General features: G+C 45.8%; 1 protein-coding gene across 1 annotated transcript; it reads left to right on the plus strand.

The window, feature by feature from the left end:
- On the plus strand, nt 1-26,919 carry LOC118360375 (complement C1q-like protein 4). Its single transcript, XM_035739640.2, has 2 exons — nt 1-561; nt 26,551-26,919. The coding sequence occupies exons 1-2, from the start codon at nt 1-3 to the stop codon at nt 26,728-26,730; spliced, it is 741 nt and encodes a 246-aa protein (XP_035595533.1). The 3' UTR covers nt 26,731-26,919.
- The last annotated feature ends 627 nt before the right edge of the window (nt 26,920-27,546 follow it).

Here is a 27,546-nt window from a genome sequence, read left to right on the forward strand (position 1 = left end):
ATGGGCGTGGCCATGGTTCTACTCCTCCTGATAGCCATCCCCCTATTGGTTCACACCATGAAAGGGGGAGGAGCTAGCCAAGGAAGTGGCGGTGAGGGGACCCATTATGAGATGCTGGGAAGCTGCAGAATGGTCTGCGACACATATAGTACTGCCCAACCAGGCCAGGAGCTGACAGCCATGTCCCCTCAACCGGAATATCCCGGGCGGAAGAAAACAGGGTACCGCGGGGTCCCTGGGATCCCTGGTCCTCCAGGCGCCCGAGGACCCCCTGGGGAATCAGGCAAGCCAGGGCCACAGGGGCCTCTTGGCCCTGGACCTAACGGTTACTTCCCCTCCTACAGCCCCAAAATCGCCTTTTATGCAGGGCTAAGGAAACAGCACGAGGGCAGCGAGGTGTTGAAGTTTGATGATGTGGTAACCAATGTAGGGAACTACTATGAGCCAAGTACTGGGAAGTTCACCTGTCCTCTACCTGGTATCTACTTCTTCACCTACCATGTTCTGATGAGGGGCGGAGATGGGACCAGCATGTGGGCTGACCTGAAAAAGAACGGACAGGTAGGAGAGAGAGTGTGTGTATGTATATGTGTATGTGTTTGTTCGTGTGTGTGTGTGTCTGTGTGTATGTGTCTGTGTGTTTGTGTCTGTGTGTTTGTTCAAACAACACTTTCATTGACCCTCACCTCTGAGCAGTGGTGTAGTGGAGGGTACACACAGCCAGAGTTGGGTAAGTTACTTTCTAAATGCAATCCGTTACAGTTACTAGTTACCTGTCCAAAATTGTAATCAGTAACGTAATGTTTGGATATCCAAACTCAGTAATGTAATCTGATTACTTTCTCCCTTAAGAGGCATTAGAAGAAGACAAAAAATATCCATCAAATGCATTTGGTGTGTTATCATAGTGGTCTCTGTCTTGTGACTCGCTCAGGTGGAACAAACTTAAACTTTCTTTTAATTGAGAAAGCAGAAAGGTGTCATAATATATATTTTTTCTACATTTTTAAGTAGTAAGTAATCATCTAGTTTTTCAAAATAATTTGTAATCTGATTACAAGATTTTGCTGGCAACGTAACTGATTACAGTTAACGTAAAACAAAACAAAAATCTGATTACATTTAACTGATTACATGTAATCGATTACTCCCCAACCCTGTACGCAGGTATACGCCATGTACCCGCTTATTTTTCAGTGGGCATTGCATATACTCCCCACAATGCATATCAAAGTTATGTAGTGGAGGTATACGCCATATTAACTAATGGGGCTAATCAACTATTGTTTCTTCACATTTTCCGTGCAGCAATATGCACATAAATGTTCCAAAATACAATTTGCGGGAAAACACTGTTCTACTGCACATACAAGCGGCTTCATGTACAGAGATGGAAATATCCGTTAGAGATGTTGGTGATTCTGCTGGTGATTCTCTGATACACCTCTACGCAGACGACACCATTCTGTATACTGGCCCTTCTTTGGACACTGTGTTAACTAACCTCCAGATGAGCTTCAATGCCATACAACTCTCCTTCCGTGGCCTCCAACTGCTCTTAAATGCAAGTAAAACTAAATGCATGCTCTTCAACTGATCGCTACCCGCACCTGCCCGCCCGTCCAGCATCACTACTCTGGACAGTTCTGACTTAGAATATGTGGACAACTACAAATACCTAGGTGTCTGGTTAGACTGTAACCTCTCCTTCCAGACTCACATTAAGCATCTCCAATTCAAAATTAAATCTAGAATCGGCTTCCTATTTCACAACAAAGCCTCCTTCACTCATGCTGCCAAACATACCGTTGTAAAACTGACTATCCTACCGATCCTTGACTTCGTGATGTCATTTACAAAATAGCCTCCAACACTCTACTCAGCAAATTGGATGCAGTCTATCACAGTGCCATCTGTTTTGTCAGCAAAGCACCAAATACTACCCACCACTGCGACCTGTATGCTCACGTCGGCTGGCCCTCACTTCATATTCGTCGCCAAACCCACTGGCTCCAGGTCATCTATAAGTCTTTGCTTGCTATGTAAAGCCCCGCCTTATCTCAGCTCACTGGTCATCATAGCAGCACCCACCCGTTGCTTTATCTTGGCCAGGTCGCAGTTGTAAATGAGAACTTGTTCTCAACTGGCCTACCTGGTTAAATAAAGGTGAAAAAAAAAATAGAGGGGAGACCTACTGACTATCGTTGCTTCAATAATACCTCTGGCTGCTCGACAGTGAAAGAAAAACTTTAGAACCTGGAGAACGCATGTAAGTCTTTAAAATAAATTGCCTTCACATTTCAATGGTGGGATTTTGGCTATAGGCTACTTTGAAGCAAGGTAAGACTTGCCTTGTAATATGAAGTAAAGCATCCATGTTTCAAACAAGTAAGGATCAGGAAAAATATAGCAATGCTAATGATAGACCTAACCATATTCTGGTAGATGGAAAGGTCTTCCCCAGAACTTTAATTACATGTTAATTAGCTACCAAGTAGTCTATGCTTAACTGGCAGAATTATATCATGATTATTTACATTAATCCATTAATCTCATGTGCTACATAAACACTGCTAACCAAACAAGAGTGCTAGGTGCCTGCACAACATTTCAAAGGTTTTTCCCAGACCTCAAAAGCTAGTGGTTAGGATACGGCACGCTCAACGCCACGGCTCGTGTTCAATTCCCAGTCAGGAAACTACTCTTTGGGGTGGCAGGTAGCTTAGTGGTTAGAGCGTTGGGCCAGTAACCGAAAGGTTGCTGGATTGAAGTCCCCAAGCTGACAAGGTAAAAATCTGCCGTTCTGCCCCTGATCAAGGCAGTTTACCCACTGTTCCCTGGTTGGCTGTCATTGTAAATAAGATTTTGTTCTTAACTGTCTTGCCTAGTTAAATAAAGGTTGAACCATATTGTTGTGGACTTCGAAAATTCTGTTTTGTTGTTTTTCTACAAAAAAAGTGTGACTAATTTATCTGTTTCAGTAGGCCTACTGTTAGCCCACTTGCACAGTTCAGCTTGGCTTGGCTTGACTGTGAAAGACCGATACAGGGTTTATCATTGTCACTGTTTCTCACAAAATGTTTCACACAGGGAGCCGTTCCTTCAGGCCATTTGGAAAAATGTAAAAAACATTTAGAGTATACCCCCTTCTCCAGACACCACTACACCACTGCCTCTGATTCTCACTTTCACCTTCGCTATACAACATTTGTATACCCCTTCGCTATAAAACATTTAGAGTATACCCCCTTCTCCAGACACCACTGCACCACTGCCTCTGATTCTCACTTTCACCTTCGCTATACAACATTTAGAGTATACCCACTTCTCCAGACACCACTACACCACTGCCTCTGATTCTCACTTTCACCTTCGCTATACAACATTTGTCCCTTTTAATTCACATCACATTCCTCTGCATCTGTGGGCAGCAGCAACACGGTAGCAAAATATAGATTGAAGAAAATATGTTCCATCATCAGGGAGAAGTGATGCTTCACACTTTAAAATCACAGCTACTAATATTTGCATTCCCACCAGTCATAGCCAAATGACGAGTGGCAGTATGCTGCCGTCTAATTAGTAGGTATTATACACCAGGGTTGTATCCCAAATGGCACCTTATTCCCTACATAGTGCACTACTTTTGACCAGAACTCTATGAGCCCTAAAGTAGTGCACTATAAAGGGAATAGGGTGCCATTTGGGACACAGCGTGTCACCTCAGATAGATACTGTAGATAAATAATGAAAGAGAAACTGACAGGCCAATCATCCATCGGTCCCTCATTCTCTCTTTCCCCTGGTACTAATTAAAGACAGAGGGGCTGATTGGGGGGAAGAGGAAAAGAAGAGGGTTAGGATAAATCACTTTAATTTGAGGACTTTAACACAACTATGTTTTCATCTGAATTCATCAGTCACCACACTGACAAGTTACCATTCAGTCCTCTGTGTGTCTTTTTAAGGCGCTGGGATAAAGTGGATGTCAAACTTCAGTTGGACCTTGTGTACAATTGATTAATAAGGTGATCTAAATCTTATTAATCTTTAAATGTGTCCAAATCCTGTATTTGTGTTTAGCAAACTCAGAAAGAGCTAACACATGATATTTAAGACACCTACCTGGCTTCTGCTTTGTGTCATCCTATATTGTCATTCCAGTCATCTCATCATTCCATTAAATCATTCATAACTCTTAGATTAGATCCCCTGAAATAACTCTCCCCCCATATCCCCACTTCCCCCTCTACCTCCCTCTCATTCCTCTACCACCCTCTACTCCCAAATGCCCCACTTCCCTCTACCCCCCTTCTCCTCCACTCATACTCCCCTCTACCTCCCTTCTCCACTCATACTCCCCTCTACCCCCTTCTCCACCCATACTCCCCTCTACCCCCCTTCTCCTCCACTCATTCTCCCCCTACCTCCCTTCTCCACTCATACTCCCCTCTACCCCCCTTCTCCTCCACTCATACTCCCCTCTACCCCCCTTCTCCTCCACTCATACTCCCATCTACCCCCCTTCTCCACTCATACTCCCCTCTACCCCCCTTCTCCTCCACTCATACTCCCCTCTACCCCCCTTCTCCTCCACTCATACTCCCCTCTACCTCCCTTCTCCACTCATACTCCCCTCTACCCCCCTTCTCCTCCACTCATACTCCCCTCTACCCCCCTTCCCCACTCTACTCCCCTCTACCCCCCCTCTCCTCCACTCATACTCCCCTCTACCTCCCTTCTCCACTCATACTCCCCTCTACCTCCCTTCTCCACTCATACTCCCCTCTACCTCCCTTCTCCACTCATACTCCCCTCTACCTCCCTTCTCCACTCATACTCCCCTCTACCCCCCTTCTCCACTCATACTCCCCTCTACCCCCTTCTCCTCCACTCATACTCCCCTCTACCCCCTTCTCCTCCACTCATACTCCCCTCTACCTCCTTCTCCACTCATACTCCCCTCTACCCCCCTTCTCCTCCACTCATACTCCCCTCTACCTCCCTTCTCCACTCATACTCCCCTCTACCCCCCTTCTCCACTCATACTCCCCTCTACCTCCCTTCTCCACTCATACTCCCCTCTACCCCCTTCTCCACTCATACTCCCCTCTACCTCCCTTCTCCACTCATACTCCCCTCTATCCCTCTTCTCCACTCATACTCCTCTCTACCTCCCTTCTCCACTCATACTCCCCTCTACCCCCTTCTCCACTCATACTCCCCTCTACCCCCTTCTCCACTCATACTCCCCTCTACCCCCTTCTCCCCCCTTCTCCACTCATACTCCCCTCTATACTCCCCTCCCTTCTCCACTCATACTCCCCTCTACCCCCTTCTCCTCCACTCATACTCCCCTCTACCTCCCTTCTCCTCCACTCATACTCCCCTCTACCCCCCTTCTCCACTCATACTCCCCTCTACCGCCCTTCTCCACTCATACTCCCCTCTACCCCCTTCTCCACTCATACTCCCCTCTACCTCCCTTTCTTCACTCATACTCCCCTCTATCCCTCTTCTCCACCCTCATACACCTCTCTACCTCCCTTCTCCACTCATACTCCCCTCTACCCCCTTCTCCACTCATACTCCCCTCTACCCCCTTCTCCACTCATACTCCCCTCTACCCCCTTCTCCTCCCTCATACTCCCCCTACCTCCCTTCTCCACTCATACTCCCCTCTACCCCCCTTCTCCACTCATACTCCCCTCTACCTCCCTTCTCCACTCATACTCCCCTCTACCCTCTTCTCCTCCACTCATACTCCCCTCTACCTCCCTTCTCCACTCATACTCCCCTCTACCTCCCTTCTCCACTCATACTCCCCTCTACCTCCCTTCTCCACTCATACTCCCCTCTACCCCCTTCTCCTCCACTCATACTCCCCTCTACCTCCCTTCTCCACTCATACTCCCCTCTACCCCCCTTCTCCTCCACTCATACTCCCCTCTACCTCCCTTCTCCACTCATACTCCCCTCTACCTCCCTTCTCCACTCATACTCCCCTCTACCTCCCTTCTCCACTCATACTCCCCTCTACCCCCCTTCTCCTCCACTCATACTCCCCTCTACCCCCTTCTCTCCACTCATACTCCCCTCTACCCCCTTCTCCTCCACTCATACTCCCCTCTACCTCCCTTCTCCACTCATACTCCCCTCTACCCCCCTTCTCCACTCATACTCCCCTCTACCTCCCTTCTCCACTCATACTCCCCTCTACCCCTCTTCTCCACTCATACTCCTCTCTACCTCCCTTCTCCACTCATACTCCCCTCTACCCCCTTCTCCACTCATACTCCCCTCTACCCCCCTTCTCCTCCACTAATACTCCCCTCTACCCCCTTCTCCACTCATACTCCCCTCTACCCCCTTCTCCACTCATACTCCCCTCTACCCCACTTCTCCACTCATACTCCCCTCTACCCCCCTTCTCCACTCATACTCCCCTCTACCTCCCTTCTCCTCCACTCATACTCCCCTCTACCCCCCTTCTCCACTCATGCTCCCCTCTACCTCCTCTCCTTCTTGTCCATTGATTGTCCATTAATTAGAGTTTCACTGAAGTAAATGATTTAACCTCACAGAGAGACCCAGGTCAACTGCTTCTCCCTTGGTGCTGCATTAGAATTACAACTCATTACTCATCATTTATTCCTGGTGCTAACATATGTCTTTGTCCTGATTGTGTCTTCATTCTGATTTGGCCCACATTTGTAGACAAGTGTTGACGATCAAAAAACAGATTCTGATCTGATTCTGATCAAACCCTCCCGACCAACTCCGGAGATAGTCAGGCACACATTGTGTCTGGATATCTTACAAATGTAGACGGATCTGGACAGTGAAACCGGTTAATCATCATTTTCCCGCCTTGTAAAATCCTTGACAAAGTGCCACCATTTAACTATCACATCAATATGTGACTTAACATTTTAAAAAGGAATATTATTTTTAAAGAATGTGTGTCAAATAATTTTCATACAGGGAGGGACCTGGAAATCTGGTCACAGTGTGGGCACAGTGAACAGATAAGAGAAACATTTTAATACCATGTTTAGATGCAAATCTGAAAATGTGGGCACAATCAGAATGTGGAAAAGATCAGGACCAAGGATGCATTTTGGCGGCAGGTATAAACAGGGCTTCTGTTTCCAGACAGTTGCTAAGGAATTTGTAAATCTATCAATGCCTCAGTTATTTTACATGCTCTGGTCAGTGACTCAGTGTCCATATGGTAGTTGTTTCTAAATGAGATTCAGGTCACGGAGTCGACAGCCAGCCAGCCAGCCAGGGTGAGGTTCAGTTAATCCCTGTGTGGCTGTCCAGTGTCCACTCTAAGGTAGATTGATTAAGCAGGTGTGTGTGTGTGTGTGTCTGTGTCTGTGTCTGTGTGTGTGTGGGGGTTCTATGGAGCTATGGCTATGGTGCCCTTACAGTTATAAAAATGAAGAATAAGAACACCTAAAGAACCCCCCCCCCCTTTTGGCCTCAGAACAGGATCAATTCATCAGGGCATGGACTCTACCATGTGCCAAAAGCGTTCCAAGGGGATGCTGGTCCATGTTGACTTTCATGCTCCCCACAGTTGTGTCAAGTTGGCTGGCAGTATATATATATATATATATATATATATATATATATATATATATATATATATATATATATATATATATATATATATATATATAGTGTATAAGCAACAACAATAACAATAATTGATTGTCATCTCTAAAGGTTAGCTTGTCATTCTGCTAGACATCCTGTAGTGACAAGCCAATATCACATTAGCATCTGGTGTTGCTGTGACTTCCCATTGACAGACAGCATATGTCACCCCCCTCATTATTTTGGGCAGAGTGCTTTTCCCCTCAGGCATAGTCGGAAGGAAGGCTGCAGTTAGAAACGTTGGCACTTGGCCACTTTTGATTTCCCCTAAAACACAAAGAAGGAGTATCCAACACTACTATATTATTTTATAAGGTATTTAACATTATGCATTGTTGGGAGCAGGGGCTCGCTCCAACCCGGACCCGGAAGCGTCCGGGTTGGAGCGAGCGGTCGCATCGGCACTTCGCTCCGCAGGTAGTATAACTTTTTCATTACATTTCATTATAGTACAACGGTTTGATTTGTCTAATCTTAGCAATTTCTTCTTAGCTAGCTACATAGCCGTCTTTGTATCAAAGATAATTGCATAATTATCGTATTTCGTCGTCCTAACGTAGTCTTCACTGCTATTTGCCCAGCAGCTAGCCAGCTAGCAAACGCCCACCGATTAGCAGCACTGTAGTAACTATTACACTCAACTGAACGACTTGATTAGTGTAGTGTTAGCTAGCTACATAGCTGTCTTTGCTGTCTTCGTATCCAAGATAATTGTGTAGTTTAGAATGTGTAGTCTTAGAGTGATTATCTTAATTTACCGAGGTTAGCTAGCCAGCTATTTGTCGTCCTTAACGTAGGAGACTCTGCTAGCTAGCCAACAGCTAGCCAACAGCTAGCCGACAGCTAGCCAACAGCTAGCCAACAGCTAGCCGACAGCTAGCCAACAGCTAGCCGACAGCTAGCCAACGTCTACCGAATAGGACTCAACAACCCGGTCGCATTCACAGGTAGTATCACATTTTCATTTCATTTCATTACAGTACAACGGTTTGATTTGTTTGATCGTAGCTAGCTACACAGCTAGCTACATAGCCGTCTTTGTATCAAAGATAATTGTGTAGTCTAGAGCGATTTTCTAGGTTAGCTAGCCAGCTATTGTCGTTCTTTTACGCAAGCGTAACGTAAACAACACTGCTAGCTAGCCAGCTAGCCCCGAATAGCAGCACTGCAGAAACTATTACACTCAACGGAACGACTTGATTAGTGTAGTGTCAACAACGCAGCCACTGCCAGCTAGCCTACTTCAGCAGTACTGTATCATTTTAATCATTTTAGTCAATAAGATTCTTGCTACGTGAGCTTAACTTTCTGAACATTCGAGACGTATAGTCCACTTGTCATTCAATCGCCTTTGCATTAGCGTAGCCTCTTCTGTAGCCTGTCAACTATGTGTCTGTCTATCCCTGTTCTCTCCTCTCTGCACAGACCATACAAACGCTCCACACCGCGTGGCCGCGGCCACACTAGTCTGGTGTTCCCAGCGCGCACGACCCACGTGGAGTTCCAGGTCTCCGGTAGCCTCTGGAACTGCCGATCTGCGGCCAACAAGGCAGAGTACATCTCAGCCTATGCCTCCCTCCAGTCCCTCGACTTCTTGGCACTGACGGAAACATGGATCACCACAGACAACACTGCTACTCCTACTGCTCTCTCTTCGTCCGCCCACGTGTTCTCGCACACCCGAGAGCTTCTGGTCAGCGGGGTGGTGGCACCGGGATCCTCATCTCTCCCAAGTGGTCATTCGCTCTTTCTCCCCTTACCCATCTGTCTATCGCCTCCTTTGAATTCCATGCTGTCACAGTTACCAGCCCTTTCAAGCTTAACATCCTTATCATTTATCGCCCTCCAGGTTCCCTCGGAGAGTTCATCAATGAGCTTGATACCTTGATAAGCTCCTTTCCTGAGGACGGCTCACCTCTCACAGTGCTGGGCGACTTTAACCTCCCCACGTCTACCTTTGACTCATTCCTCTCTGCCTCCTTCTTTCCACTCCTCTCCTCTTTTGACCTCACCCTCTCACCTTCCCCCTACTCACAAGGCAGGCAATACGCTCGACCTCATCTTTACTAGATGCTGTTCTTCCACTAACCTCATTGCAACTCCCCTCCAAGTCTCCGACCACTACCTTGTATCCTTTTCCCTCTCGCTCTCATCCAACACCTCCCACACTGCCCCTACTCGGATGGTATCGCGCCGTCCCAACCTTCGCTCTCTCTCCCCCGCTACTCTCTCCTCTTCCATCCTATCATCTCTTCCCTCTGCTCAAACCTTCTCCAACCTATCTCCTGATTCTGCCTCCTCAACCCTCCTCTCCTCCCTTTCTGCATCCTTTGACTCTCTAAGTCCCCTATCCTCCAGGCCGGCACGGTCCTCCCCTCCCGCCCCGTGGCTCGACGACTCATTGCGAGCTCACAGAACAGGGCTCCGGGCAGCCGAGCGGAAATGGAGGAAAACTCTCCCCCTGCGGACCTGGCATCCTTTCACTCCCTCCTCTCTACATTTTCCTCCTCTGTCTCTGCTGCTAAAGCCATTTTCTACCACTCTAAATTCCAAGCATCTGCCTCTAACCCTAGGAAGCTCTTTGCCACCTTCTCCTCCCTCCTGAATCCTCCTCCCCCTCCCCCCTCTCTGCAGATGACTTCGTCAACCATTTTGAAAAGAAGGTCGACGACATCCGATCCTCATTTGCTAAGTCAAACGGCACCGCTGGTTCTGCTCACACTGCCCTACCCTGTGCTCTGACCTCTTTCTCCCTCTCTCTCCAGATGAAATCTCGCGTCTTGTGACGGCCGGCCGCCCAACAACCTGCCCGCTTGACCCTATCCCCTCCTCTCTTCTCCAGACCATTTCCGGAGACCTTCTCCCTTACCTCACCTCGCTCATCAACTCATCCCTGACCGCTGGCTACGTCCCTTCCGTCTTCAAGAGAGCGAGAGTTGCACCCCTTCTGAAAAAAAAACCTACACTCGATCCCTCCGATGTCAACAACTACAGACCAGTATCCCTTCTTTCTTTTCTCTCCAAAACTCTTGAACGTGCCGTCCTTGGCCAGCTCTCCCGCTATCTCTCAGAATGACCTTCTTGATCCAAATCAGTCAGGTTTCAAGACTAGTCATTCAACTGAGACTGCTCTTCTCTGTATCACGGAGGCGCTCCGCACTGCTAAAGCTAACTCTCTCTCCTCTGCTCTCATCCTTCTAGACCTATCGGCTGCCTTCGATACTGTGAACCATCAGATCCTCCTCTCCACCCTCTCCGAGTTGGGCATCTCCGGCGCGGCCCACGCTTGGATTGCGTCCTACCTGACAGGTCGCTCCTACCAGGTGGCGTGGCGAGAATCTGTCTCCTCACCACGCGCTCTCACCACTGGTGTCCCCAGGGCTCTGTTCTAGGCCCTCTCCTATTCTCGCTATACACCAAGTCACTTGGCTCTGTCATAACCTCACATGGTCTCTCCTATCATTGCTATGCAGACGACACACAATTAATCTTCTCCTTTCCCCTTCTGATGACCAGGTGGCGAATCGCATCTCTGCATGTCTGGCAGACATATCAGTGTGGATGACGGATCACCACCTCAAGCTGAACCTCGGCAAGACGGAGCTGCTCTTCCTCCCGGGAAGGACTGCCCGTTCCATGATCTCGCCATCACGGTTGACAACTCCATTGTGTCCTCCTCCGAGAACACTAAGAACCTTGGCGTGATCCTGGACAACACCCTGTCGTTCTCAACTAACATCAAGGCGGTGGCCCGTTCCTGTAGGTTCATGCTCTACAACATCCGCAGAGTACGACCCTGCCTCACACAGGAAGCGGCGCAGGTCCTAATCCAGGCACTTGTCATCTCCCGTCTGGATTACTGCAACTCGCTGTTGGCTGGGCTCCTGCCTGTGCCATTAAACCCCTACAACTCATCCAGAACGCCGCAGCCCGTCTGGTGTTCAACCTTCCCAAGTTCTCTCACGTCACCCCGCTCCTCCGCTCTCTCCACTGGCTTCCAGTTGAAGCTCGCATCCGCTACAAGACCATGGTGCTTGCCTACGGAGCTGTGAGGGGAACGGCACCTCAGTACCTCCAGGCTCTGATCAGGCCCTACACCCAAACAAGGGCACTGCGTTCATCCACCTCTGGCCTGCTCGCCTCCCTACCACTGAGGAAGTACAGTTCCCGCTCAGCCCAGTCAAAACTGTTCGCTGCTCTGGCCCCCAATGGTGGAACAAACTCCCTCACGACGCCAGGACAGCGGAGTCAATCACCACCTTCCGGAGACACCTGAAACCCCACCTCTTTAAGGAATACCTAGGATAGGATAAGTAATCCTTCTCACCCCCCTTTAAGATTTAGATGCACTATTGTAAAGTGACTGTTCTACTGGATGTCATAAGGTGAATGCAATTTGTAAGTCGCTCTGGATAAGAGCGTCTGCTAAATGACTTAAATGTAATGTAAATGTAAATGTAGCAATATCGCTCCAATATGTTGAAGGTTTATTAATGTAAGTCTGCTATTTTTGCTCGTAATGGTGAACAGAGAGACAGAGATATGTGAGGGAGGCATGGTAGGATTATGAAGGAGATAAATGTGAAGGTGGGGACTGAGATGGTGCAATAGAAAGAGATCAGAACAACCCATGAAAGAGCTGGCCACTCCCCCAGAGAAGCCAGCAGAACAACCCATGAAAGAGCTGGCCACTCCCCCAGAGAAGCCAGCAGAACAACCCATGAAAGAGCTGGCCACTCCCCCAGAGAAGCCAGCAGAACAGTCCATGAAAGAGCTGGCCACTCCCCCAGAGAAGCCAGCAGAACAACCCATGAAAGAGCTGGCCACTCCCCAGAGAAGCCAGCAGAACACCCATGAAAGAGCTGGCCACTCCCCAGAGAAGCCAGCAGAACAACCCATGAAAGAGCTGGCCACTCCCCAGAGAAGCCAGCAGAACAACCCATGAAAGAGCTGGCCACTCCCCAGAGAAGCCAGCAGAACAACCCATGAAAGAGCTGGCCACTCCCCAGAGAAGCCAACAGAACAGTCCATGAAAGAGCTGCCACTCCCCAGAGAAGCCAGCAGAACAACCCATGAAAGAGCTGGCCACTCCCCCAGAGAAGCCAGCAGAACAACCCATGAAAGAGCTGGCCACTCCCCAGAGAAGCCAGCAGAACAACCCATGAAAGAGCTGGCCACTCCCCAGAGAAGCCAGCAGAACAACCCATGAAAGAGCTGGCCACTCCCCAGAGAAGCCAGCAGAACAACCCATGAAAGAGCTGGCCACTCCCCAGAGAAGCCAGCAGAACAACCCATGAAAGAGCTGGCCACTCCCCCAGAGAAGCCAGCAGAACAACCCATGAAAGAGCTGGCCACTCCCCCAGAGAAGCCAGCAGAACAGTCCATGAAAGAGCTGGCCACTCCCCCAGAGAAGCCAGCAGAACAACCCATGAAAGAGCTGGCCACTCCCCCAGAGAAGCCAGCAGAACAGCCCACACCAGATCCTGACCACAGCAGAACAGACAAATGACTCCCTCCTAGCAGCCCCATGAAAACCCCTCGACACCCACCGAGGACACACAAAAGCCACAGATTGTACTCCTTATGGACTCGAATGGGAAATAAATACAAGAAAATGAAGTTTTCCGCAAACACACAGCGGCTAAACTCTGGTGCCCAAATAGTCAGCGCGCCCTCACCTGTTATCTGATGACCAACTAGGCTCACCCAGCCACGTAATAGTTCACACAGGCACAAACGACCTGAGAGCACAGAAAGGGTGGCCACAGCACTGTTTGGTGCTTCTGTCCCCAACCAAGGAGGGCCTACAGGCCTACTGTCAGACTTGGACTCTGACGGTGAATCTCAGTAAGACAAAAATAATGGTGTTCCAAAAAAGTTCCAATATCCAGTACAACAAATACAAATTCAATCTAGACACCGTTGCCCTATCGCACACAAAGAACTATACCTCTACCTCGGCCTCAACATTAACACCACTGGTAACTTCCACAAGGCTGTGAACAAATGTTTTATTTCACCTTTATTTAACCAGGTAGGCAAGTTGAGAACACCTTTATTTAATCCAGATAGGCAAGTTGAGAACACCTTTATTTAATCCAGATAGGCAAGTTGAGAACACCTTTATTTAATCCAGATAGGCAAGTTGAGAACACCTTTATTTAATCCAGATAGGCAAGTTGAGAACACCTTTATTTAATCCAGATAGGCAAGTTGAGAACACCTTTATTTAATCCAGATAGGCAAGTTGAGAACACCTTTATTTAATCCAGATAGGCAAGTTGAGAACACCTTTATTTAATCCAGATAGGCAAGTTGAGAACACCTTTATTTAATCCAGATAGGCAAGTTGAGAACAAGTTCTCATTTACAATTGCGACCTGGCCAAGATAAAGCAAAGCAGTTCGACACATACAACAACACAGAGTTACACATGGAGTAAAACAAACACACAGACAATAATACAGTAGAAACAAGTCTATATACGATGTGAGCAAATGAGGTGAGAAGGGAGGTAAAGGCAAAAAAAAAGGCCATGGTGGCAAAGTAAATACAATATAGCAAGTAAAACACTGGAATGGTAGATTTGCAGTGGAAGAATGTGTAAAGTAGAAATAAAAATAATGGGGTGCAAAGGAGCAAAATAAATAAATAAATACAGTAGGGAAAGAGGTAGTTGTTTGGGCTAAATTATAGGTGGGCTATGTACAGGTGCAGTAATCTGTGAGCTGCTCTGACAGCTGGTGCTTAAAGCTATTGAGGGAGATAAGTGTTTCCAGTTTCAGAGATTTTTGTAGTTCGTTCCAGATCTAAGAGACAAGGCAAGTAGGGCCTTCTAAGACATCAAAAGGAACATAAAACTCACTCCTCAAATAGGATCTGTGTAAAAATACTTCAATAAGTTATAAAAACCCTTTGCTCTCTATTGTTATGAGGTCTGGAGTCCACTCACCAATCAAGAATTCGCAAAATCCCAAACAATGCATTCAGAGCAGAATTAGGACTATACCAGATAGTTATCAACATCCAGAAAAGAGCTGTTCAATTCTACAACCACGTAAAAGGAGCGATGCACATTCCACCACAAAACCCTCACCTACAGAGAGACAAACCTAGAGAAAAGTCCCCTCACCTACAGAGAGACAAACCTAGAGAAAAGTCCCCTCACCTACAGAGAGACAAACCTAGAGAAAAGTCCCCTCACCTACAGAGAGACAAACCTAGAGAAAAGTCCCCTCACCTACAGAGAGACAAACCTAGAGAAAAGTCCCCTCACCTACAGAGAGACAAACCTAGAGAAAAGTCCCCTCACCTACAGAGAGACAAACCTAGAGAAAAGTCCCCTCACCTACAGAGAGACAAACCTAGAGAAAAGTCCCCTCACCTACAGAGAGACAAACCTAGAGAAAAGTCCCCTCACCTACAGAGAGACAAACCTAGAGAAAAGTCCCCTCACCTACAGAGAGACAAACCTAGAGAAAAGTCCCCTCACCTACAGAGAGACAAACCTAGAGAAAAGTCCCCTCACCTACAGAGAGACAAACCTAGAGAAAAGTCCCCTCACCTACAGAGAGACAAACCTAGAGAAAAGTCCCCTCACCTACAGAGAGACAAACCTAGAGAAAAGTCCCTCACCTACAGAGAGACAAACCTAGAGAAAAGTCCCCTCACCTACAGAGAGACAAACCTAGAGAAAAGTCCCTCACCTACAGAGAGACAAACCTAGAGAAAAGTCCCTCACCTACAGAGAGACAAACCTAGAGAAAAGTCCCTCACCTACAGAGAGACAAACCTAGAGAAAAGTCCCCTCACCTACAGAGAGACAAACCTAGAGAAAAGTCCCTCACCTACAGAGAGACAAACCTAGAGAAAAGTCCCCTCACCTACAGAGAGACAAACCTAGAGAAAAGTCCCCTCACCTACAGAGAGACAAACCTAGAGAAAAGTCCCCTCACCTACAGAGAGACAAACCTAGAGAAAAGTCCCCTCACCTACAGAGAGACAAACCTAGAGAAAAGTCCCCTCACCTACAGAGAGACAAACCTAGAGAAAAGTCCCCTCACCTACAGAGAGACAAACCTAGAGAAAAGTCCCCTCACCTACAGAGAGACAAACCTAGAGAAAAGTCCCCTCACCTACAGAGAGACAAACCTAGAGAAAAGTCCCCTCACCTAGGTGGTTCTGGGGCTCTGTTCACAAAGACAAACACGAACACAAACAGACTCCACAGAGCCCCAGGACAGCAACACAATTAGACCCAACCAAATTATGAGAAAGCAAAAATATAATTATTTGACACACTAGAAAGAATCAAACAACAACCAGAGCAAACTAGAATGCTATTTGGCCCTAAGCAGAGAGGACACAGTGGCAGAACACCTGACCACTGTGACTGACCCAAAATTAAGAATATTCTTGACTATGTAGAGACTCAGTAAGCATTGCTTTGCCTTGCCGTAGGCAGACCTGGCTCTCAATAGAAGACAGGCTATGTGCTCACTGCCCACAAAATGAAGTGAAACTGAGCTGCACTTCCTAACCTCCTGCCAAATGTTTGACCACATTAGAGACACATATTTCCCACAGATCGCAGAGACCCACAAAGAATATGAAAACAAATGAAACATTGCTAAACTCCCATATCTGTTAGGCGAAGTACCACAGTGTGCAAACACTGCAGCAAGATCTGTGGCCCGTTTCCATGAGAAAAGGACAACCAGTGGAGCACAAACTACATTTAATACCACCAATAACAACATTTAATACCACTAATAACAACATTTAATACCACCAATAACAACATTTAATACCACCAATAACAACATTTAATACCACCAATAACAACATTTAATACCACCAATAACAACATTTAATACCACCAATAACAACATTTAATACCACCAATAACAGCATTTAATACCACCAATAACAACATTTAATACCACCAATAACAACATTTAATACCACCAATAACAACATTTAATACCACTAATAACAACATTTAATACCACCAATAACAACATTTAATACCACCAATAACAACATTTAATACCACCAATAACAACATTTAATAACCAATAACAACATTTAAACCACCAATAACAACATTTAATACCACTAATAACAACATTTAATACCACCAATAACAACATTTAATACCACCAATAACAACATTTAATACCACCAATAACAACATTTAATACCACTAATAACAACATTTAATACCACCAATAACAACATTTAATACCACCAATAACAACATTTAATACCACCAATAACAACATTTAATACCACCAATAACAACATTTAATACCACCAATAACAACATTTAATACCACCAATAACAACATTTAATACCACCAATAACAACATTTAATACCACCAATAACAACATTTAATACCACCAATAACAACATTTAATACCACCAATAACAAGATTTAATACCACCAATAACAACATGTAATACCACCAATAACAACATTTAATACCACCAATATTACTAATTTCATTACTCATTTCATTACTAAAATACTGTACATAGCTCATAATATAACACTTGAAATGTCTTGTTTTTGGCAATGTAAACACGTTTCCCATGCCAATAAATCCTCTTTGAATTGAATTGAATTGAGAGAGAAAGAGAGAAACACAGAGAGAGCCAATAAAGAGAGAGAAGAGAAGAGAGAAGAGAGAGAGAGAGAGAGAGAGAGAGAGAGAGAGAGAGAGAGGGGAGAGAGAGAGAGAGAGAGAGAGAGAGAGAGAGAGAGAGAGAGAGAGAGAGAGAGAAGAGAGAGAGAGACAAGACAAGAAAAAGAGAGATCAACAGGGAGATAGAGATGGCCAGGGGAGGGGGAATGAGCTCCTCCATGTGTGGCCGCCACACTGAGCTGATCCTGGGGCTGTGAGGAGAAAGAAGGCCCCTGGGGGCCAGCATAGAGCCTGGGGCTGTCTCTCTTGTCTCTGGCTAGCCCTGGCCCTTTCATTACAGGGCTTCTGGTAAACGGGCCTGGGAGGGAGGGAGGGAGGAGACTGAGACAGACAAGGATAGATGAAATGAGAATCTGAAAAAAGAAGGGGCAGAGGGATTTTTTTTTAAATGAACTTTTATTTTAACTAAGCAAGTCAGTTAAGAGCAAATTCTTATTTACAATGAGAGCCTACCCCAGCCAATTGTACACCGCCATATGGGAGTCACGATCAGAACAGATGTGATGCAGCCTGGATTTGAACCAGGGACTGCAGTGATGCCTCTTGCTCTGAGATGCAGTGCATTAGACTGCTGCGCCACTCGGGAGCAAGTCAGTAGCTATTCGGGAGGTGGGGCTAGGGTAATAAACTGATCAAGCACGGCTATTCTGTGAGACCGGCAGGGAGATGTGAGGGTATACAAAGTCCTCTTTTTATTTATGGTGCCTTGGTTCACTGGTAATAAAACTGACAGGATTCATTGGTTGTGATATACTGACCTCTTAGAGGGAAGACAATAGAAAAGTAGCTCTTAAACTCTCTCTCTTTCTGCCGCACATGGCAAGGCAAGACAGGTGGGAGGGGGGAGATAGAGAGAGAGATAGAGAGATGATAGCGGGGTGAACAGGCAGTGGCTAGGGTGGTTGTTGTCCTTGATGATTTCTTTTTGGCCTTCCTTTGACATCGGGTGCTGTAGGGCAGGTATTTTGCCCCCGCACTACCCTCTGGAGAGCCTTGTGGTTGAGGGCAGTGCAGTTGCCGTACCAGGCGGTGATACAGCCTGACAGGATGCTCTCGATTGTGCATCTGTAGAAGTTTGTGAGGGTTTTAGGTGACACGCAAAATTTCTTCAGCCTCCTGTGGTTGAAGAGGCGCTGAAACAGGTTAAGGAGGATTTTTAAACTTTGAGACAACTGAGACATTGATTTTGTATGTATACCATTCAGAGGGTGAAACGTGCCTTTGTGCACAGGTTTGTGTCAAGAACTGCAACGCTTTTGGGTTTTTCACACTCAACAGTTTCCTGTGTGTATCAAGAATGGTCATCCACCCAAAGGACATCCAGCCAACTTGACACAACTGTGAGAAGCATTGGAGTCAACATGGGCCAGCATCCCTGTGAAACGCTTTCGATACCTTGTAGAGACGAATTGAGGCTGTTCTGAGGACAAAAGCTTGAGGTGAAACTCAATATTCGGAAGGTGTTCCTAATGTTTGGTATGTATGTAATTACTATGGCTAGAAAGATCAAAATACGTCTATTTTGAGAGATTTATATTACATAATCATTAACTCTTTTGTTAGTTGTCTCGAAGTATGAAATACAGGTTAAATCACAGGTTATATCAATTTCTACAGAAAACCCAGCGATTTGAGCTCACATGTGAAATCCATTATAAGGAGAGAAGCACAGAGTACAGCCAGAGTCAGAGCTTCCTTAGCTACAATACCCTAAAGGCTAATTATAATACACTTCAGCAGCTCTACCATGTCCATGTCTGGACCCCAAATAACACCCTATTCCCTTTATAGTGCACTACTTTAAGCCAGGGCCCATACGGCTGTGGTCAAAATTAGTACACTATGTAGGGAATAGGGTGCTATTTGGGAAGCACACCATGTCACTTCTTTCTGGAGTTAATACAGGTTCTGGTCATTACAGAGTGGCCGTGTGAAACCACTTTCATGTGATCTGTTAAAAGAGTATAAATTACTGGTTAAAAAGACCCAGGGAAAGATTAAATCTGAGGCAATGAAGGCAGTATAATCTCCATTTGTCCACTTTGAACATTTTATATAATATGCACATCGTCCACACCACTTCCAGATAATGTACAGGGCGTCAGCGGGCATCCCTTACATACCAGTTGTGTCACGACAGTGATATATCATACATATCATTGGTATTCCTTGTTTATGACAAAACTCAAGGAACCACCCAGCTGGCACATTTGGTTCCTTGGAAGTTGTCGGAGTGTACCTTTTTGGTTTCCCATTGGGTCTGGGAACAAAGCTATACGTTTCTTGACCGGTAAAACTGAACGGAAGTTAACATTTTGCCTGTTCTGGGAACGTTAATTTTTAGGTTGCAGGAAGGTTCTGGGAACGTTTTACTCTGGTTGCCTCACAGTTTTCCTGGGGCGTTTTATTAAGGTTTTGAGAACAGAAATGATCGGGTATTTGGAGGTAATTAAATAACATTCTGAGAACATGTTTCCAATAAGACTTTTAATAACACTACCAGATTAGTTTGGATGAACTGTTTTGAACTACAAGCACTAAATTGCTTAGGCATCAATCATGTAAACACATTTATTTCAATTTGAATTTTGCACGGCATCAGTGAGATTTGAACATATGACCTTCTGTTCGCTATCCATGGAATTAGTCCACTGCACTACAAGAATGGAGTTTTTTCACTTGTACAAAGCTGTGTATTTTAGTCTTCTTAAACACCCATTTCAAAGAAACGAGCACTCATTATGATCAGGTGTGAACACACTTAACAAGATAGAGGATAGAGAGAGTTTTGACACTGAGAATAGAATGTACAAAACATTAGGAACACCTTCCTAATATTGAGTTGCACCCACCGTTGCCTCAATTTGTCACGGCATGGACTTTATTTCCCTTTCTACAAGGTATCGAAAGCGTTCCACAGGGTTGCTGGTCCATGTTGACTCCAATGCCACAGTTGTGTCATGTTGGCTGGATCTCCTTTGGGTGGTGGTCCATGTTGAGTACAATGCTTCCCACAGTTGTGTCATGTTGGCTGGATCTCCTTTGGGTGGTGGACCATTCTTGATACAATGAGGGCTTCCCACAGTTGTGTCAGTTGGCTGCAGTTCTTCCTTTGGGTGCCTGGCACCATTCTACCAATGCTTCCCAAAGGCAGTTGTGTCATGTTGGCTGGATTCTCCTCTGAATGGGACCATGTTGACACAATCCATCCCACAGTTGTGTCAAGGTTGGCTCTTTAACCTGATCTCACCTTCATCTACACTGGACCATGTTGATTACAATGACATCAATAAGTTGTGTCATGTTGGCTGGATCCACCTGATGAGTCTATGGCATGGAAAGAGCGGGTCTTCCTAATTTTTTGTACAGTCAGTGTGTATGTTTTTAAAAATAACATTCGTAGGATGTTCTTTGAATGTTACTAAGGTTTTCTCATGGTTTTTATGGAAAGTTTTCTTAATGTTCCAAGAACATGACTTTTTGAATAGAAGCATGAGGAAACCTGCAGAAAACGTTATGCTGAAGTACTGAACTCTCCACAGATGTTTCTTAAGCGCTAGTTGGATATCCTGCACCATTCCCAGAAAGTTGTGGGACGGTTGTATGCAAAATAACCATAGGGCAACCACGCTCTCACCAGATCCACACTCTCATCAGATCCACGCTCTCACCAGATCATTTCTCACCAGATCCACGCTCTCACCAGATCATTTCTCACCAGATCCACGCTCTCACCAGATCATGTCTCACCAGATCCACGCTCTCACCAGATCATGTCTCACCAGATCCACGCTCTCACCAGATCATGTCTCACCAGATCCACGCTCTCACCAGATCATGTCTCACCAGATCATGTCTCACCAGATCCACGCTCTCACCAGATCATGTCTCACCAGATCATGTCTCACCAGATCCACGCTCTCACCAGATCATGTCTCACCAGATCCATCACCAGATCATGTCTCACCAGATCCACGCTCTCATCAGATCATGTCTCACCAGATCATGTCTCACCAGATCACCAGATCATGTCTCACCAGATCATGTCTCACCAGATCCATCAGATTGTGTCTCACCAGATCCATCCACAGATCATGTCTCACCAGATCATGTCTCACCAGATCCACGCTCTCACCAGATCATGTCTCACCAGATCATGTCTCACCAGATCCACGCTCTCACCAGATCATGTCTCACCAGATCCAAGCTATCACCAGATCTAAGATACATGGTTCTCAGATCGTTATGTGCTTGCTGAGCAGGGAAGGATTTCGGACCAGAAAAATTAGGGGTTAGGGGACATGTTGCATTTAACAAGTACAGCATGACATATTACAGCTCCATGATCTATTATAAAACATAGCTGCATTAGCATAGATAAGGCAATTGCAAATGTGGTAGAATGTTAAATAGCAAATCTTTATTTCTTTAAATGGCAATAACAGAGAAAACACTGCTGTCACCATCATAACCATATCATAACCTGACAGCACCATGTCACCACCATAACCTCTAACTTCAACCACACGTCATGTCCCCTAACAGCAATAAGGAAATCTACCACTAAAACTGACACAACTATCCCCTGGAGGAATCACATCCCAGTCTTTGGATTCATTAATTAGTATACCGATTTCACCTAATTCAAACAGACATCGATAATTAGTACACAAATGCAACGTCTAGGCAATGTTTAGAGCCATTCTCTTGTTCTCTCTCTAATGTCTTATGCACTTGTCTGGACATTGTGACATGTTCAGTGTGTGGGTGTCTATATATCTGTCTTGTGGTGTTATCTCAGTCTGGCCCTCACAACACTCACCTCCCTATTGCCTCGTCCCTCAGCCCACTGTCTACCAACCTCCATTAACACATCTATCTTCCTCTCCTCTCGTCCACTGATCTCTCCCTCTCTCTCTCTCCCTCTCCTCTCCCTCTCCCTCTCCTCCTCTCTCTCTCTCTCTCTCTCTCTCTCTCTCTCTCTCTCTCTCTCTCTCTCTCTCTCTCTCTCTCTCTCTCTCTCTCTCTCTCTCTCTCTCTCTCTCTCTCTCTCTCTCTCTCTCTCTCTCCTCTCTCTCTCCTCTCTCTCTCTCTCTCTCTCTCTCTCTCTCTCTCTCTCCCTCTCTCTCCCTATCCCTCTCCCTCTCTCTCTCTCTCTCCCTCTCTCTCCCTGTTCCTCTTCCTTTCTGTTTCTCTGTTGACCAACTTGTCTTGTTTTGTCATCCTTTTACCGTCATGCTTTGTGAGGTTTTGCATGTCGGTCATGTTTAGTTTTTCTCTGGTCCTCCATTCCCCTTGCTCACTGTATGATGGACTATCTTTCCTTTATTGTGTCCCTCTGACTGCCCACAGAGCAACACACTGTTAGAACGGGTGGACAAAAACCCTTTCAAACTTACACAACAGCCCCTCTCAACAAGCCTGTTAATACGATGACATGGTCTGTTGAGTGTGACTTACACAGAATGTGGGACCAGTGTTCAGGAATCAGTGTTCTTTTGTTAGAGGGCCACCTTGAGATTGGAACGTTGGGGGTTCAATCCCGTGTTGAGTCATACCAAAGTGGGACCCGGTGCCTCTCTGCTTGGCACTCAGCATTAACGAGATGGATTGTGGGTAAGGCTCAAAGGGCCATTCTGGCTTAGACAAGGCTTACTTTCTAATGATTAGTCAGCAATGTACTTAGCATTTATATATATCAGAATGCACCTTGTTGGGGAGAAGGACATAAGGGCTCATACATGCTTATAAAGCATTATTATACTTGTCAGATTTATGTAAAGTGTTACCAATGGCACAGTAAAGTAGCGTGATTGAGTGACATGAAGTTAGTTGAGCTGCAGATCATACTCTGTGCCTGTCGTGTCTTGGAGATATGCGTCGGTCGTCTGGGGGGCTGACAGAGATTGAGTGGTCTATGCTCAGCACTCACACCGTGGCTGCCTAGACATGAAGCCTGACAGATAGATACAAGGTCAGTTAGGCCACTGACGCCAGACAGACAGTATGTCTATGGAGTTGAGATATAAATCTTACATACTCACTCCTCTTTTTTAAGACTGTAATTGTGTAGCTTTCCGTCAGAGTATGACATCACCTGGTTGGTTAGTGCTGCCCGACTATCTGACAGGTCCTTGTACAGACTGCACTGGATAAACAGACGGATTGATTGGGATCTAACCTCTGACCTCTTCCTCAATCACAACCATATTGTCTGTTATTGTTTAGCAGAGGACGCAGAGCTGATCACACCCTGTTATTGGTCCTCAGAGGACGCAGAGCTGATCACACACCCTGTTATTGGTCCTCAGAGGACGCAGAGCTGATCACACACCCTGTTATTGGTCCTCAGAGGACGCAGAGCTGATCACACACCCTGTTATTGGTCCTCAGAGGACGCAGAGCTGATCACACACCCAGTTATTGGTCCTCAGAGGACGCAGAGCTGATCACACACCCTGTTATTGGTCCTCAGAGGACGCAGAGCTGATCACACACCCTGTTATTGGTCCTCAGAGGACGCAGAGCTGATCACACACCCTGTTATTGGTCCTCAGAGGACGCAGAGCTGATCACACACCCTGTTATTGGTCCTCAGAGGACGCAGAGCTGATCACACACCCTGTTATTGGTCCTCAGAGGACGCAGAGCTGATCACAAACCCTGTTATTGGTCCTCAGAGGACGCAGAGCTGATCACACACCCTGTTATTGGTCCTCAGAGGACGCAGAGCTGATCACACACCCTGTTATTGGTCCTCAGAGGACGCAGAGCTGATCACACACCCTGTTATTGGTCATCAGAGGACGCAGAGCTGATCACACACCCTGTTATTGGTCCTCAGAGGACGCAGAGCTGATCACACACCCTGTTATTGGTCCTCAGAGGACGCAGAGCTGATCACACACCCTGTTATTGGTCATCAGAGGACGCAGAGCTGATCACACACCCTGTTATTGGTCATCAGAGAGCTGCTGTTACTGTGGATGTGGCTCTCAGACCTGTGTAATGAAGCAGAAGGCTGATTGTGGCTAGTGTAGAATTAGATGAGGAAGAGGTGTTCACAGGGGACAATGGGTAGTCTACAGCAGTGGCCACCATCCTTTTCTGAGTGAAGATCACTTTCGCAGTCAAAAAGCAAGCTGAAATCTACCGCTCAGAATTGAAACATGACATAAAATGACATGAACCTAATAAAAACGGTTCTGTAGGAGGTTTGGGCAGTAGGCCTAATACATGATCACAGCATATTAACTATATAATTGGCCTGACAATATTGTTCTTCTCAGACCATATTAGATTTAAAAACTACAGCTTTGATAACAAAATAGGTAAATTGGTGTAGCACTTGTGAGGCACAGCTGAGCATAAATTGAAATAATTTGCATTCTTATTTCACTGGATTTGATGCTACCTGCATCGGATGGTCATGATACTTTCAAGACAACTGGGAACTTGAAGAAAGTAAACTAGGTCAAATCGTGACGTCAGTGATCTTCAAGTCAGAAGGTCGGGGCTCTAGAAAGATGCCAAACTTTGACCTATCATGACCTATCATGAGGTAGGAAAATTATGTGGATATATTGAAGCAACATCTCAAGACATCAGTCAGGAAGTTAAAGCTTGGTCGCATATGGGTCTTCCAAATGGACAATGACCCCAAGCATACTTCCAAAGTTGTGTCAAAATGGCTTAAGGACAATACAGTCAAGGTATTGGAGTGGCCATCACAAAACCCTGACCTCAATCCCATAGAAAATCTGTGGGCAGAACTGAAAAAGCGTGTGCAAGGAAGGAGGCCTACAAACCTGACTCAGTTACACCAGCTCTGTCAGGAGAAATGGGCCAAAATTCATCCAACTTATTGTGGGAAGCTTGTGGAAGGCTACCTGAAACATTGGACCAAAGTTAAACAATTTAAAGGCAATGCTACCAAATACTAATTGAGTGTATGTAAACTTCTGACCCACTGGGAATGTGATGAAATAAATAAAAGCTGAAATAAATCATTCTCTCTACAATTATTCTGACATTTCACATTCTTAAAATAAAGTGGTGATCCTAAATGACCTAAGACAGGGAATTTGTACTTGGATTAAATGTCAGAAATGGTGAAAAACTGAGTTCAAATGAATTTGGCTAAGGTGTATGTAAACTTCCGATTTCAACTGAACATGACAAAATGCTAATAATAATAAAAACGCAGGGCTATTAATAGCCTACATCTGGCTACTCATTCATTGTAGCTGCAGCACGAGTGGAAGTAGGGAGAAGCGCGTTTTATATTTTGTAATAGTGTTGAATAAAAACAGTTTTGACAGTGCTGAATGAAAACTTAGACATGAACTCAATCAAAACAGTCTCTCTCAGGTCATGATTTTAAAAGTTATTAAATCTCACGTAGGCTAGTATCAAACTAATGAAATGTTTGGCGATCGATCTGGTTGGTGACCACTGGTCTACAGGGATGGAAGTCAGGAAGTCAGGCAGTCAGGTCTAGAAACAGCAACAGTATCTTCCCCCAGCAGCTGTTGACCTGCTGCTTATGATGTAAATGCCCTAGCGCTAATAGCAGAGCTCAATGTGCATGGTATTGAGTGTCTCGCTGTGTCCCAAATGGCACCCTATTTCCTTTATAGTGCACCACTTTTGACCAGGGCCTATAGTGCACTAATAGGGAGATATTTGGGATGCATCCACTGTGTCCGGCCCAGTCTGAGCCTCCTTCCATTTGCATGCTGGTGGGGAGCTCAGTCTGTATTGACCCGCAGGCAGTGGATCTTTACTTGTTTCTTAACACATTTAATTGGGTTTACTCGTGTGGACACGGAGACACAAATGCATGAATGCAGTTACTATTACAAAGCAGGAGGGGTTTGCCTATTGTAAAGCTATAACCTTGGTGGTTTCAACACATGACATTTGCTCTGTCTGTCTGTCTGTCTGTCTGTCTGTCTGTCTGTCTGTCTGTCTGTCTGTCTGTCTGTCTGTCTGTCTGTCTGTCTGTCTGTCTGTCTGTCTGTCTGTCTGTCTGTCTGTCTGTCTGTCTGTCTGTCTGTCTGTCTGTCTGTCTGTCTGTCTGTCTGTCTGTCTGTCTGTCTGTCTGTCTGTCTGTCTGTCTGTCTGTCTGTCTGTCTGTCTGTCTGTCTGTGTGTCTGTGTGTGTGTGTGTGACAGGTGAGGGCCAGTGCCATCGCCCAGGATGCGGACCAGAACTATGACTATGCGTCTAACAGTGTGATCCTGCATCTAGACGTGGGGGACGAGGTGTGTGTACAGCTGGACGGGGGGAAGGTCCATGGAGGAAACACCAACAAATACAGCACCTTCTCTGGGTTCCTCATCTACCCTGACTGACTGAATTGACCAACTTGACCGACTGGACTGACTGACCTTCACAACTTTAAAAAGACAAGAGAGGCTGTGGGCGGACTGCAGGAGCTGAAGGCAACACAGACAGATGCAGACAAACACACACACACACACATACACACAAACACACATATACTCATATACATACATATACACACACAAACAGTACACACAAACATACATAAAAAACGTGCATACATACAGTGCCAGTCAAAAGTTTGGACACACCTACTCATTCAAGGGTTTTTCTTTATTTTTACTATTTTCTAAATTGTAGAATAATAGTGAGACATGAAAATGATGATATAACTCATATGGAATCTTGTAGTAACCAAAAAGGTGTTAAACAAATGAACATATATTTATATTTTAAATTCTTCAAAGTAGCCACCCTTTGCCTTGATGACGGCTTTGCACACTCTTGGAATTCTCTCAACCAGCTTCATCTGGAATGCTTTTCTAACCGTCTTGAAGAAGCTCCCACATGTGCTGAGCACTTGTTGGCTGCTTTTCCTTCACTCTGTGGTCCAATTCATCCCAAACCATCTCAAGTCGGTTGAGGTAGGGTAATTGTGGAGGCCAGGTCATCTGATGCAGCACTCCATCACTCTCCTTCTTGGTCAAATAGCCTTTACACAGCCTAGAAGTGTGTTGGGTCATTGTCCTGTTGGAAAACAAATGATAGTCCCACTAAATGCAAACCAGATGGGATGGCGTATCGCTGTAGAATGCTGTGGTGACCATGCTCGTTAAGTGTGCCTTGAATACTAAATAAATCACTGACAGTGTCACCAGCAAAGC

This window comes from Oncorhynchus keta, chromosome 28, assembly GCF_023373465.1.
Source record: "Oncorhynchus keta strain PuntledgeMale-10-30-2019 chromosome 28, Oket_V2, whole genome shotgun sequence".
NCBI classification, from domain to species: domain Eukaryota; kingdom Metazoa; phylum Chordata; class Actinopteri; order Salmoniformes; family Salmonidae; genus Oncorhynchus; species Oncorhynchus keta.